A 16259-nucleotide genomic window follows, 5' to 3' on the forward strand; every position below is an offset into this window, starting at 1 on the left:
TACTAAGTGCTAAATAAAAGAATAAATAACAGTTGTACTTGACATTTGCTAACAATGTAATATGATGCATTTTTGTTAGGTTTGAAAAGATGCGCTTAATAGGCATATTACAGCAAGTTGAAACCATAAACATTCTAATTAAGATAAAGGTGAGAAAACCTCATATTATAAACATTTTTATTGGCCATGGGTCTTGTACTCTGTGTATGTTGCTATTCAGTAAATTCTCCTTTACCTAAAAGGTGCTGGTTTACAAATGGTTGATCAGCCAACAAGTTAGTAAAATATCTAACGTTTGAAAACATAAACCATAAGACTTTCACAAAGCAATAGGAGACACAGTCTATTATTCCTATTTTGCTCAGTGTTTAGTAATCTGCGGGAACCAATACTGGCATGAAAAATAATTCCCCTCCCCTGAGGTGACAGATGTGAAAACGCTGCATAACAAAATTCTTGAAAACAAACTTCCACCTAGGAATAATTTTTCAGTTTTACACTATATCAACGTTGCCTGTTTTAGCAATAAAACTGATTGTGCTCCAGTAGTTCTGTTTTTTGTATTTAAAGGGATACTGTCATGGGGAAAACATTTTTTTTTTTTCAAAATGAATCAGTTAATAGAGCTGCTCCAGCAGAATTCTGCACTGAAATCCATTTCTCAAAAGAGCAAACAGATTTTTTTATATTCAATTTTGAAATCAGACATGGGGCTAGACATTTTGTCAATTTCCCAGCTGCCCCTGGTCATGTGACTTGTGCCTGCACTTTAGGAGAGAAATGCTTTCTGGCAGGCTGCTGTTTTTCCTTCTCAATGTAACTGAATGTGTCTCAGTGGGACATGGGATTTTACTATTGAGTGTTGTTCTTAGATCTACCAGGCAGCTGTTATCTTGTGATAGGGAGCTGCTATCTGGTTACCTTCCCATTATTCTTTTGTTTGGCTGCTGGGGGGAAAAAGGGAGGGGGATGATGTCACTCCAACTTGCAATACAGCAGTAAAGAGTGATTGAAGTTTATCAAAGCACAAGTCACATGACTTGGGGCAGCTGCGAAATTGACAATATGTCTAACCCCATGTCAGATTTCAAAATTGAATATAAAAAAATCTGTTTGCTCTTTTGCAAAATGGATTCAGTGCAGAATTCTGCTGGAGCAGCACTATTAACTGATTCATTTTGAAAAATTTTTTTTTCCCATGACAGTATCCCTTTAAAGTTTTCTTATACAGGTATTATACAGGTATTCTAAAAGGTTTTCTTATACAGGTATATCGGTTATCCAGAACCTGTAATCCAGAAAGCTCAGATTTAAGGGAAGGTCATCTCCCATAGACTCTATTTTAATCAAATAATAAAAAAAAATTTCTACAATAACAAAACAGTGCCTTGTACTTGACCCCAACTAAGATATACTGCAATTAATCAATTATTGGTGGGGAAACAATCCTGTTGCATTTATTTTGTTTTTACATTATTTTTATCAGACAAAGTATGGCAATATAAATCCTTATCCAGAAAGCCTCATTCTGGATAACAGTTCCCATACCTGTATAAAAAAAAGTTTTATACTAAATTGTTAAAATAGATCAACAGAAAGCATCAAGGCATTTAGAAATAATTACTTCAACAAATGATTCTAGACAGAAATAGAGAAAACAAATAAAAAAAAAATCTCATTTAAATTTAAACATGTTGCTTCCTCTCTAGCAACCCCGTATTTTGCTTATTGCTAAAAGAGACATTAAGGGGCAGATTTACTAAGCTTGAGTGAATTTTCGAAGTCAAAAAAGTTTGGATTTCAAAGTAATTTTTTGAATACTTCGACCATCAAATAGGATACTACGACTTCGAATTTACTTCGACTTCGATTCGAAGTAAAAATCGTTTGAATATTCAACCATTTGATAATCGAAGTACTGTCTCTTTAAAAAAACTTTGATTTCATACTTCGCCAAATTAAAGCTATTGAAGTGCAATGTTAGCCTATGGGGACCTTCCACAGCATTTTTCTAAGTTTTTTTTGATCGAATAGAAAACCTTCGATCGATCGCTAAAAATCGCTTGAATGGTTCGATTCGAACTATTTAATCGTTCGATCGAATGATTTCTATTCGATCGCTCGATCGATCGAATGTGCTAAAAATCCTTTGACTTCAATATTCAAAGTTGAAGTTTTTTTTAACTTCGAAATTCGACCCTTAGTAAATCTGCCCCTAAACTTTCACTACAGATTATGTTGCACATAGTGCAAATTTTCATCTGGCAGAGAATTTCTCACTTTTAACAGCCAGGCAGGTTTCATATTATTGTGCTGAAAGTTTTCACACAGCTATATATTGACTCTCAAGTTCCATGATGCCATTTTGGTGTATCGGTGATAAAAACAGTGGGCCATATTGTAAGTGGACCTTGAGTCAATACTTACTGTATTTACTGTAGTTATTTAAATGTAGGACAATTTCTTACTGTCCCTGACTACATAATAAAATTGTTTGCTACAGTCAGGTACTGTATGGTATCTACAACTCCCGCTAGATAAATAAAAGAAGTGTTTCTGCTATAATGTGACCTAGGCTAAAGATAAAATCACCTTTATGTCAATTTGCTCCTATGGCATGTCAGTTGATAATGTTCACATGTGATGTAATAAAGCGAGCATGCTGGAAGTTGGAGAATACCTATTTGCTTTGCTGGCTACTTTTATAAATAGTGATTGTTATAGGCATAACTCTATAACAAAAATAGTTACCCATTTGACATTTCCCTTTAAAAAATAATTCTAGGAAAAATGGTGAGTTTTTTTCCTTTTCTAAGATGTATGTGAATGAAAAATCATCATATACGGTATTTAATATTACATGACCATGTTAAGAGTAGAAAAATATACACTGTAATGGCAACATTTAATTTTTGCTTAGTACTTTCTTAAAGCAATCTTCCAGGTACTTAATTGTTTTACAATAGTAGGCCATAGCAGGCTATAGAAAGACGACCTCAGGCCATTTTAGAAATATACACCATATTGGATTTTATATTACCCAGACATGCATGTAGCATTTTAAATGCAACCAATTACATAAAAGGTGATTAAATGTAGCCCTACATTTAATCACCTTTTATGTAATTGGTTGCATTTAAAATGCTGATGGCCTTTGTTGAAAGGTAAACCAATAATTGACTTTGCCGGGAGGCAAATATCCCTCATATTAATTAAACATGTCCTCTGACAATATAACCAGAGCAAATCTATTTTTATTATTATGCCTTTACATGGCAAATACAGCTTCAATGAAAGAAACATACATACAAATTGGTTTGTTCATTTATCCAGTGACTGAGACAAGGGAAGCTGTGACAACAGTAATGTTCTGACCTTACTATTCTAGCAATCATTTCTATTCGTAATTGTATACTATATATATATTGTAATTAAAATTTGCAATTATTTTGTAATAAAATGTAACCACTTAAATGCTAATGAGAAGACTAACCCAAGCGACTAGGCAGTCAACTAAATGGCACACTAGAATATCTGCAGAATAATGAAAAATAAACAAATAACAATACAAATTGTGCCTCTATCTATCAAACACACTGCAGCAAACACACTGAACCATGTGCTATTAACCTAAAGGATACAGTGATGTAAGGAATGGACTCTGGAACCATTAAAACAAACAGATCTGTTATATATGTAGATAATATTTCAGCCATTTCATCCAACACATTCATCATGTCAGTTAATTACTTTTGCAGAACTATAATGAACATTGGGAGGGTTATTTTCTAAAAATCCAAATTTATCAAATTTTTTTAAATAAAAAAACCATGACCAAACTCTAATACCTGATTTGACATTATTTATTATTTAAAAAGGCTCAGTTTAATCAGTCTGGGTAAAAACTCGATAAAATCGAGCAAAAAGTCGATTCTTACCATTTTTTTTCCCGGAATTGCTACATTTTTTCCCATAAAGATCGGATTTTTGGCACAGATACTTCAAAATAGGATAGGGACCTCTGCCATAGATTTATACACAACCTAAGTCCAAAAAATTTGACATTTGCCTAAATGAGGTTATAGTTTACACTACTTTAAACAGTTAGCATTATATAACATGTGCCCCACAGAAAACAATGTAACTATTTTCTAGCCAGTTAAAAAAAATCTACTAATTGCTGTGTGTTGCATTAATTAACGACAATATAGTGTTCAGTGACAGATTTAAAAGATCGTAAGGCTCAGCTACAAATGCATGCTTTATGCATCTAATGAGTGGCAAACTAAACTCAATTGATATGCATGTGTCTCTGAGGGTTTCTTATGGTTATTCTGGTTTTCACCCACACTTTAAATATGCAGGCAGATTAATTGATAATATTGACCCTAGTATGAATAAATGTGATAGGGGCATAGATTGTAAACTCCATGGGAACAGAGACTGATGTGAATGATGTATAATCTCTGTAAGGCACTGCATAAATGTGTTGAAGCTACATAAAAACCAGGAAGAAAATAAATAAAATGTGTTTTGGTGCATATTATTTAGCAGGCACATAAAGATAAACTGGAGTCCTGGGAAATAATCCTACATTGTGGTTTAAAAAAAAACCCCATGGCACTTGGCATTATCATTGCCCAACTCCGCCCATTAGTAAATGAGCAAATATAAGTATTTTTGCATTTTATAGGTATTCCTATATGTGTCAGCTCCATTTACAGTAATATTGTATACATTCTTGTATTTTACTGTATTCATTCATTCAAACAAGTTATGTCATATTACATATGTCAGGGTGTCATATATCTCATATGATTCCATATGAGATTTCTGTTACCCGAACTACTGGGAATTAATCACAGAAAGATAATGTTAATTTCTTCAAAATATGTCTGTGATTTCTGACATTACCTCTGGTCGCCTGGTAATGGTATCTACTACTACACTATGGGGGAATATAATATTGGTCCCTAACGCAAAAATCAATGCAAATAAATGTTTGCACAGTGAAAAATGTTGCCTTTTCGAACACTTTGCCCCTTAATCTGCCCCGTTTTAGAAAAGTCAATGGTCATAAAAACTCTTCTTTACTTGCAAAAATTTTTACCACGTGCAACAATTTTATTTGCTCCGAATGCATTAGAGTCAATGGCTGTTTTTCTTATGGCAACTTTTTTGTTTAAATTCTTTTTTAAGATCTTGTAGAACTTGAATCAGTGACCGAGAGAAAGTGGATTGAGACATGCCACTGACATGACTGAAAGTTGCCATATGCCAGAAAATTAAAGGTTGCCAATAACTTGGTGAATACCAGAACTGCCATTTGTAGGTGCCAGAGGATCAATATAATTTTTGATAAGCTCATAGAGATCCATGAGATACTAGCTATTAATCTATCTATCAACGTCAGCCTCCCCTAAGCCAGCCAGCAAGACCCTGGCTCTATATATATATATATATATCCTTGGGGACATCCAGGGATCACAGGCAGAGGTGCTGCAGCTACTACTAGTGGATCCTCTGCTGAGCGGTGTGATGCATCAGGGGAAGCAACAGCCCTTCTAACCTGCAATCTTAATTGAAGTCTCTTCTAAGTCGTTTTTGTCTTCTCAGTGTCCCAGATACATCTAAGCCACATAGGAGCCCCAAAATTCTCCATCATATACAGGCAAAACGCCAAGAAGTTAAGGGTTTTCATAGTCCTGTTTGCAGGTTTCCAAATTTAGCATTAACATTTTCAGATTTGGGTCTTAAACACAATATTGAACATAAGCTTCACACATTCAACTTGCAAAAGATTAACAGTCACGTGCAAACCATTGGAGATGATTAAACGGTTTACACGGTAGATTAGTGGGATCCATTGAAATGGAATTGATTAAGAATGATTAGTGATCCCCCTCTCCCCCCTTGTATTTGCTATCTCTATCGAACCTTTAGCGGCAAATCCCTGGATGGCCATGGAATACAGGAAGCAAAATCTCAATACAAATTAGGTCTTTATGCAGATGACATAATACTTACCATCACACGTCCTACCTACCAAATTTACATAGGATACTTTCAGAATATGGCATTTATTCTGGTTATAAAACAAATAATGATAAGTCTGAGGCCCTTCCATTGAACCTTCCCACATTAGAATTGAAACTCCTTAAATTAAACTTTCCCTATAAGTGGAGAGATAAAACTATTAAGTAGTTAGGGGTCTATTTAACTAAAGATTACCATACACTTTTTAAATACAACTATCCCACATTGCTCTCTCTTTTAAAAAAAGAGCTTAAGACCTGGCAAACATATAATCTTTCATGGATGGGTAAGAAAGCGGCAGTAAAGATGAACCACCTACCGAGATTACTGTATTTATTCGACGCCTTTACCCATAGTAATCCCCAAAAAAGGTTTGAAGCACTATCAGAGATCAGTACTTAATTACATCTGGAATGGAAACAGACATAAAATCTCCAGCAAAACGTTATATAGCTCTAGAACACAGGGAGGGATGGGGGTCCCCAACTTCTTACAATATTATGCAGCAACAAAATAGAAACCAGCCCTGGACTGGATAACATACGAACCTACCTCAAAATGGGCATATATAGAAAGGGAAAGTCTAGGAATGGTAATCTAGCAGCCTTACTTTGGACAATTTATACTCTCCCTATATCTAGTGGTATTCTAAGCTCAACAATGCATACCCGAAAAAGATGGCAGCATTTCATGTCTTTAATGAAATATCAAATACAAGGTTCTCCCTGCACGCCTATTTGGGGAAATCCAAAATTTACTCCAGGAATGCAAACCGGGTTAATAGATAAATGGAAAGGGGAGGACACCTTTCATCTGAGAAACTATCTGAATACAGGCTAAGGGGCAATAAAAACATATCAAGAAATAGGGGCCAATGAATCTCTGAGTGGATTCCCCAGGTTTTGTACCTACAGAAAGGATCTGATTTGGTAGAAGTTATATGCAAGGGAGGATACACCCAAAAACAGCTGATTACCACACTCTATAATTTATTATTAACTAGAGATTTAAATAAATGCCTCCACCCATCCATGCAAAAATGGGAAAAGGAAATATGGAAAAAGATACATTTGCAAGCATGGCAGAGAATCTGTGAGAATGCAATGAAGACCTCAATTTGTGCATCCACATGGGAGGGAATTTATAAAATATACATGAGATGGTATCATATCCCTATACTATTACACCGACTATTTCCAAAATCGGCAACAAAAGACTGTGGGCGGTGTCAACAAGCTGAAAGGACTCTCATTCACATCTTTTGGAGCTGTCCAGTGCTGAGCACATATTGGGATTAAGTAGCATCCTGGTTAAATCCAGTTCTTCTAACAGACGTTAAAAAACACCCCAGGGTGTTTATATTGGGGGATAAGATTGAAAATATAAATAATTCATCCCAAAGATTAGTGAATGTGATACTAACAGCAGCAAGAGGGCTAATAGAAAAAAACTGGAAAAGCACTTCAGCCCCTTCTGAAAGAGAATCACAGTATGTAAGAAGGATGGAATACTTAACTGCAGTGAAAAATTCAACAGTAGAATGGTTTGATAATATTTGGTACAATTGGGATACAATGTCCCTTAGGGGTTTGCTATTCCCTTAAGGAGAATAGAGAGTATAGCTTATACGTGATGGAATAGATACACCGTGTCTAGAGAAGGTATCCGATACTAGGTAGATACTGAAAGACATAAAATTCCCTTTAATGGTGGAACATTAGCCCTTGACGATGATCTATATAGGACTTTTTTTTTTTTTTTTTAATGTTTTGTTTAATATGGTTTTTTTTTAATTTTATTTGGTGATTATTTTTTGTTGATTTCTTGAATCTCATGTTTATAATGTTGGATGTAATTTCCTTCTGAAAACTGAAGTATGAAACTATGATGAAGTGCCAATAGAAAGGGCACGAAACGCGTTAGTTCGTACCACTTACCCACTGCCTGTTATCACTTATGGAATATGAATAAAGCCGTTTTTTCAAAGAATAAGTGTAGCGAATCTTGATGTGCAGGATGGGCCAGCGCTGAACAGCGATACACAGGAATTGCCTTACAGATGCCAGCTTGGAGTTGCCGGAGTATCGGAGAGCTGCGACCAACATGCTACAGGAAAGGGTGAGCTCCGTTTAACTTTCACTACCCGTGCTTTGTATGAAACTATGTATAATCCAGAATGTCTAATCAGCAAATAATTATTGCAAATAGTGGATTTTCTTGTGAGCGTTATACAATGTTAATTGAAAAAAATTGTTAAACCAAATAAACACAAAGTTACACAAAATAATGATTAGTGATGACAATTGTTGAAAGGCCTATTTAGGATTTGTGGGGATATATTTTAGTTAACATATAAGATATTTATTTAAACTCATCAATATTTTTTTTTGAAGGTTTCTCTTCATAGCTTTAGAATGTGACCAATAAGCCAGAAGACAAAATATATTGAGGTTGAACATTAAAACATTATTGGCAGCTGAATACAAATTGGAGTTTATGTTTGGCCCTTTTTCAAGTCAACTTGCAGTCTGCCATTTCAAACACTGTGCGGGATAATTGTTTTTGAAAAGTATTTGGTAAGCTTTGGTTATATGGACCCCCTAGGTATTTTTTTGTTTCCTCTCTCCACTTATAAGAAAAGTTTAGATTAAGTCCTTAGTCTTAGTCCTAAAGGTGTGATATTCAAAGGGAGAGCCTCAGTCTCATTATTTATTTGATACCCAGAATAAATGCCACAATTTGATTTTTATTTGTATTTTATGAATGTTGGGTAAAGAGATATCAGGGCGTGTAGTCAATATGTCATCTGCAGAAAGTCATATTTTGTATTGGGATTTTGCAATTAAGATTCCATGCACATCTAGGGAGTTCCTAATGGTCACTGCTAAAGGTTCATCACTAAAGGAGATAGTGAAGAAAAAGGGGGGCAAAGGGCTTCCCTTTCGTGCACCATTGGATAGGGTAATAGTTTAGGAAATTACTCCTGGGATCTTTAAATTAACTGAGGGACTGAATGTATTGAATATATTGAATGTATGACTGGGCACTTGAAACCCACCATGTCAAGAGTTTTGATCGAAAGCCTTCTCAGTATCTAAAATTAGACACAAGTCTATGACTCTCCTTACATTGTCACCAGCCCATCTTGCCATAATAAATTTGGGCTTGAGAAATAGGTTTATAGTATTCAATTACTATTTTTGTAAATATTTTAAATACAAGTTTAATAATGCAGTCAGCCTATAATTTTGGCATTGAGTATGGTCTATTCCCTCTTTGGGTAGGACCGTTATGTAGGAGGCTAAAAAAGATTTTGACAAGGTAGTGTTTTACATGAATGAATTGTCCATTAATGAATTGGTAGACATATATGGAAGGAAGTTATCATTGAAAGATTTTAAATATTGAGTAAACCCATCTGGACCAGGAGATTTGTTGGGCTATGGAATATTGTATAATTGTTTGTGATATTGCACAAATTTCTCTGATATTTATTGTGGTGAGGCAATAATTTTATCACTTGATTGAAGTTGTATTGGTGTGTTAAGTTTTAAGTTTTCTGGCAAGCAGTGTGTGCCTTTTGTTTGCGTATTCATAATATCTTTGTTTGGACCAGCTCAGCATTTTAGTCGCGTTTATCGGGAAGGCAATAACTGTTTTAGCTTTCAATAATTTCTGTTTGGTTTGCTGAATTCGATAATTTCTTTTTCTCTTACACCTGGTAGCTATGGAAATACAAGGTCACGACTGGCTCCCTAAATCCAGAACAGGTGCTAGGCTCCCTGGTCTAGGCTCTGCTTCCACCTGTAGCAGTCACCTTTCACTTCGGGAGGAGCCCTACGCTAATCAAATGCTGCCAGGTCTTAAAGGAACAGTTCAGTGTGAAAATAAAAACTGGGTAAATAAATAGGCTGTGCAAAATAAAAAATGTTTCTAATACATTTAACCAAAAATGTAATGTATAAAGGCTGGAGTGACTCGATGTCTTATATACCAAAACTTTCAATGCACACTTACCGCTAAACCATAGTCACTGGATCCATAGAACAAGGGTGTATAAAATGTATTCAAGACGTTCAAGTAAAAAGGTATAAACACAAGGATGTTGCAGGCAGGGGGAGCATGGCTTGACATGTTTCGTGACTCAAACTGGTCACTTCCTGAAGAAGCCAATGCACCTACTACATCTGTTGTTCAATTAATCAAGTTAAAATATGTTAAATTAAAGGCTATTAAAAACACAGTCACTACCTTCGCATAGTGACTGTGTAGATTTGCTCCCATGTTTCTCAAGTAAATGTTTGGCTACTGCTGAGCTGGTATTACCTCTATAGACACACCGTAAATGTTCAGAAATCCATTTCCGTACTGGTCTAATGGTCTTACCAATGTACTGGATACCACATACACATGTGATAAGGTAACCTACATATTTAGTGCCACAGTTTGCATAAAAATTGATCTTATATGTGCGGGAGCCAGCCCTGTTGGTAAATTCCTTTGAGGGTTTAATGAAGCCACATGAATGGCAACGTGTGTGTTCCTAGTAATTGGTTTACGCTATAACTCCATATACAAAGTATTATCTTTCACTGTGAAATTTATATCCAAATAGGGAATTGACACAGAATCCATCTCCCTGGTGAAATTGATGCCCCAGCCTGTGGTATTGCAGTAACTAACAAAATCTTCAACTGTATTTGGGTCTCCATCCCACATGAAAATTAAATCGTCAATATATCTATAATATTTGACGATGTGTTTAGACTGGATGTCTAATATAGTAGCCAGAACACTACTTCCTGCTTTTCAGCTCCATAACTCTGAGCTAGTCAGCTACTTGCAAGTTTGCAATTGATCCTCAGCATTAAGCTCAGATTCAAAAGCAACAGATATGACCCATGTGGCCCCCCCCCCTCAAGTCACTGATTGGTTACTGCCTGGTAGCCAGGGTAACCAGTCAGTGTAAACCAAGAGAGCTGAAAAGCAGGAAGTAAAGTTCTGGCTATTATGTTACACATCCAGTCACTCCAGACTTTATACATTTCATTTTTGGCTAACTAACTATATTAGAAACATTTCTTATTTTGCACAGCCTATCTATTTACCCAGATTTTATTTTTACACTGAACAATTCCTTTAATAAGAGAGAAAACAAGCAAGGGTTCTGGACTGGCCAATGGACACTGTCATTATCAAGATTTTGGACGTAAGGCACAGTTCTAGGAATAGACAAAGTGTAGTCAGGCAGGCCGGGTTGGTGCAGGCTGAGTTCAAGCAAGGTCAGACAGGCCAAACTCGTGTACGGAGTTTCAGCTCTGGGATGTTCAGGAGAAGTTGATTAAGCTGCCAGTGTAGTCCTGTATTTCACCTGCCTGTCTAAGCATATGTTAAGTTTTATTGGAGTGTGATCTGCCCAGGTGATATTGTGGATCACCGACGAATGTGGGATCTGGCACATTTGGCATGAGAGAAAAAATGTGGGAATGTGAGAGAAAATATATGTGAGAAAAAAGTATACATCTAATAGGAGATGGGCTGTCAAAAGTGCTCTGAATACTTGGGAGATCTGTTCTCTGTTAGGAGAGTTAACTAAAGGTGTATGAGATTGTCTGTCTTTATCTTGTGACCAGATCATGTTAAAATCCCTGCCCATTATAATATTTCTCATGTTGAGATCATACCAAGTACCCTTCTAAGGAAAGCTAATGGTCTCCTAATGGTTACATAGACATTACAATAAGTACAGGTGTTCCTCCCAGAGTTCCAATAATCATGAGGTCGTGTCCCATAGGATGTAGTTCGGGTATGCAAAAATTGCAAATTCTTATGCTTTAAAATGGCCACTCCAGCTGTTTTCTTAGTTCCTGAGGCCCTAAATATGTTTGGAAAGAGAGAGCTTTGCATGGGCCATGGTTTAGATGTCTTATGATGGGTTTCCTGCAATAATATTATGTCAGCCCTCATATGTCATATGGATTCCTTCAATACTAGTACTCTCTTTAATGGGTATTTGTTAATTAATAGTAATTTAGCCATTTGTTATTTTGTAAGATATTGCAGCTATCGGGCAGTCTCCTGGTGGTTATAACCCCATGAGAGGCCCTCCAAAACATCAATATACATGAGATAAAACGGTGCATTTATATTACCCATGTTCCCTTCTGTAAGTAATAATGACCTTAGTACATCTGTTTCCGATGAGTGATTGCTCCATAAAAGTTTATTCCTTGCGACTCAGGACTGGTTGGTGGGAGCTAAAAGAGTTCAACATGGTGTAAGGGAATCCGGAAGATAACACAAAAGACTTCACTCCGTAAGCGTTTTTAGGATGCAATGAATTGAGACAAGTAGGCATTCACAGAACTTTTAATGGGCCATTAGGTAGTGAAAAAATAGGTCATGCAAAGATATATTGGATAATGCAATAAGAGTATAGTGCAATTAATTGAATTGTGGACATATGAAAAGACTCACTTATACTATATATACTATGTCATATTTAATTGAATCAAGCCCAATGCATGCTAACTGCAAGAAATACAGTAGAATAACATTCTGATTTCTTTTTTAGAACCAGCAATATGATATCCTGCTGCAAAGTAAGATTTATTCTCTTGCCATAACACTTTTAGTACTGCTACTGTATAGGGAAGCTGAATGCTTAACTCTCTGGTGTGTTCCTTCAATGCTATATTTCCAACCAAGAAATAGAGACTGAAACTAAATGCCCCTGAGGTATTAGCTTGGACATTTCTTTTTGAATTAATGAAATTACTTCAAGTATTCCTGCTGATGTACATCAGTTAAATGTTAATATAAAAGTCCCTTTCCAAGTTGCAAATGTTTTCAACACATGATAAGTGATCTAAAATTCTTAGTCTACGGTGATTGCAGACATAATGCTTTAATTACATTGTTAATCAGAGAGCAAATTATCTGCATTTGAAATGGTTTACATTTTAATAATATACACCTTCCATGTATTTGAACTATTACTAATCCTAGATTACAAGGGAATGGTTTGTAAAACAAGCAATTAATTTGATACAGATAGAGATCTGTAGTTTTTCATCCTTACTGAAAAGCAATGTGTGGCATATTACTAGGCTAAAAACCTTTATCTTTAATTACGTGGGATTGATAGTTGCAGATACTGTATCAAGGTTTCAAAAAGATGAATAGATACATTTATAGGTAGATAGAAAGATACATGACAATAGATATATAAAATATATATAAATGAAGCAAATATACATTCTTAGAGCTTTTAATAAACAAAACATTAATCAATCTAAAGCTATGCTAACCAACGAGAACCCATTTTTTTAAAGATTGTTATGCTTTTCAGTCCTTTGATAGGGCCAAAGCTGACTTTTTTCATCTACAATATGTCAAGAATCTGTCCTTCCCTCCATGTTTGAAGGAAATCTGCATATCTGGCACATTTGGGAGGTCACACTCCCCAGAAAAGACATATGCTGCTAAATTGAAAAAGAAATGCAGAGCACTCTGTTATGTATCTGCTTGGACATCATCAACCAACTCTAGAGTAGTAGAGTAGTCTTCCCACAAAGTTGCAGTTGCAATGTATATTACAATTAGCCAGGATAACATATATAAAGAAGCTAAGATGTACATTCATTTGTCATTGTCTCTCTCAACTTCTTGCCAGGAAATTCAGACACACATCACTGCCTTTTCTGTATGTCATCAAATCAAGCTGTGATTAGAGGCTGTTAATCTTGGATAATACAGAGAGGTGTGGTGTCTCTGAAGGCTGCGTATTGGTATTAAAAGGTGTCAAACTGGTAGGATGAACAAAGACTGATACAATAGACATCAAGGGGGTAACCTATTAAAGAAGTTAAAAAAAAACTTTAAAAGAAGACATCTAAACACTATTTTATAGGGCTAAATGCAAGACATATTTTATTACTAAGAATTGGAGGCAATATGTGAAAAGTATATATAAAGTGACATGAAAGATGTTATAGTATGGAAAAATATCATGGATATTAATATAGCCCAGCAGGGAAGCTGGAGGGAGGAAGAAAAGGAGAAATGTAACATTAGAATGCAATGACATGCCAAGGAGGAATGTGTCTGTTTGCATTCAAGAATGTGTGTGATGCTGTGTTTAAAAAAAATATATATATATATATATATATTCGGAGCTATCACGGAATGGCCGTCTCCCATAGACTTTTATCCACATTTTTAAAAATGATTTCCTTTTTCTCTGTAATAAAAAAAACTTTTACTTTATCCAAACTAAGATATAATTAATCTTTATTGGGAGCATGATTTTCTAGTAGACATAAGGTATGAAAATCCAAATTACAGAAAGATCCATTATCTGGAAAACCCCAGGTACCAAGAATTCTGGATAACAGGTCCCATACTGGTATTTGTGTCTGTTGACACAGTAGTTAAAGGGGATCTAAACCCTCTGTATTACTTTCCTACTCTGCCATCTATTTCTCTAATACACGTAGCCCAAAACGTAATTACTAATACAGATATACGCACTACCAAGTTTACCCGTTTGTCATCTTGCTGTTATCAAATATAGGGCTATTATACTGTAACAACCATGTTGATTGTTAGGAAAAATTGAAGGTATGCAGCATTAGATTGGGAGCAATTGGAGAGCTGGAGAAAAGTTTTTCTTTGTGACTACAACCAAGATGTTGTAGGACTAAAGCTTCCATGTTTTAACCCTTGAAGTATGCTGTAACCTGTAGTGCATCATCATTTTGAATAAAGTTTACTTGAGCAACAGTTTTTAGTAGTGATTCAATGTATGGTGCATATACATATTGGTTTAGTTTAAAAGTAGTATTTGATATGGAAATAGAATTGCATTAGTGGTTCCCCTAGTTGTCTCTGCACTGCTTTGGTTTTTAGTCACATTGCTTTACATGGAATGCTGCTGGGGATCCAGTCTTCTCTTTAGATCTAAACAACGCAGTGCCATATCATTCATCTTTAGTACCACATAGTGTTTTCATAGTGTACATCTTCCTATGGAAGATTCATTGAGTGTGGAACCATATAGACATATAAATATGTATTATGACAGTGTGCTTGTAAAATGCAGCATTCTGGACACAAAATATGGAAAAGTTAAGTTGTCTGGTGCATGATAAGGGCTGCAGTTGGTTGATCAGCAGTGAAATGGTCAGTTTTTTCCTCTTGACCAGATAACATTGCAGCTTATTGCAGAGCAATTGCTGGACACACACCTTGGTACTCTATCCTGGGTCTGATAAGGTTAGAGATGTTCCTCCTTCATTGTCTTAAAGCAAAAGGGGAGTGAGATTTCTGAAGGCCTCTGATGTCTGTGCCAGAAGGAAGCCTGCTGTGGCTGACATCTGAAAGTAAAAGCTAATTGTAAAGCCCTGTATCTTAATAAAATACAGAGACTGCGTTTGTTTAAAAGGTTCTTGATTCTAGCAGTCTTGAATTGTGAAGCAATGACACTGTGTGTATTACGTAGAGCTCAGAGGATAAGGTGATTCGTTTTAGATCTATTAGTGCAGGTATACACAGTTTCAATAACATTAGAATGCATATGCTGTTTGAAGAATAAGATACAGGTGCAGACATGGTGAAGTAAATAACGTATTCCTTTCTTATAAGATGTGTGCAAAACACAGAGTCTCAAACTCAACATATTCTAATTCCCCCTCAAATAGCATGCATATATTTTCAGTATGGCACAGAACTCATATATTAGATTTAACAACATCATTCAAATACAACAGAACGCTATGAAAAAAATCTTAGACTTACGTCATGGCTTAGAAATTCAGTTTGGGTGGACTTATCCTGCTTGGAGATGGCACTTGTCTGTAAACTCTGAGCTTTTTTCTGCAAAATAAAATGAAACAAATTACCATGGAACATTCTACTTGACTGAATCTAAATGCTGCTATTTTGTTTGCACATAGCACGTTGTTACATTATTATCAGAAAATGTGATACTGCAATTCTGTTAGCTTTACACTTCTATCCCCATTTGATTATGCATTGCCAGCTGTTACTCTTCAGAGTACTTGCTGTGGAATTAGTAAAGTCAAAGGTAATTTTTTTTTCAGCTGCATATTTACATGCCTGCCATTCAGTACACCTGCATCAATTCACAGTTTTGTAACAGTCAGTGGTCTTGAACAAGGAGCATGTGTCAGAACTGTTCTTTTCTTTATTCAAACATGCGG

The 16259-nt window shown here is 35.7% G+C and overlaps 1 protein-coding gene across 4 annotated transcripts in view; it reads right to left on the minus strand.

Annotated features, from left to right (window-relative positions):
* ccser1.L (coiled-coil serine rich protein 1 L homeolog) overlaps positions 1–16259 on the minus strand; it is a 460655-nt gene that overhangs the window by 666 nt on the left and 443730 nt on the right. For 3 of the 4 annotated variants that reach the window (XM_041590814.1, XM_041590811.1, XM_018252195.2), the window contains exon 9: positions 15835–15912. In XM_041590814.1, the coding sequence (XP_041446748.1) occupies positions 15835–15912 (78 nt within the window). Of the gene's footprint in view, positions 1–15284; positions 15414–15834; positions 15913–16259 lie in introns of all 4 variants that reach the window. The other variant, XR_001934832.2, reaches the window with a different exon arrangement.

This window comes from Xenopus laevis, chromosome 1L (genome assembly GCF_017654675.1).
Source record: "Xenopus laevis strain J_2021 chromosome 1L, Xenopus_laevis_v10.1, whole genome shotgun sequence".
NCBI lineage: Eukaryota > Metazoa > Chordata > Amphibia > Anura > Pipidae > Xenopus > Xenopus laevis.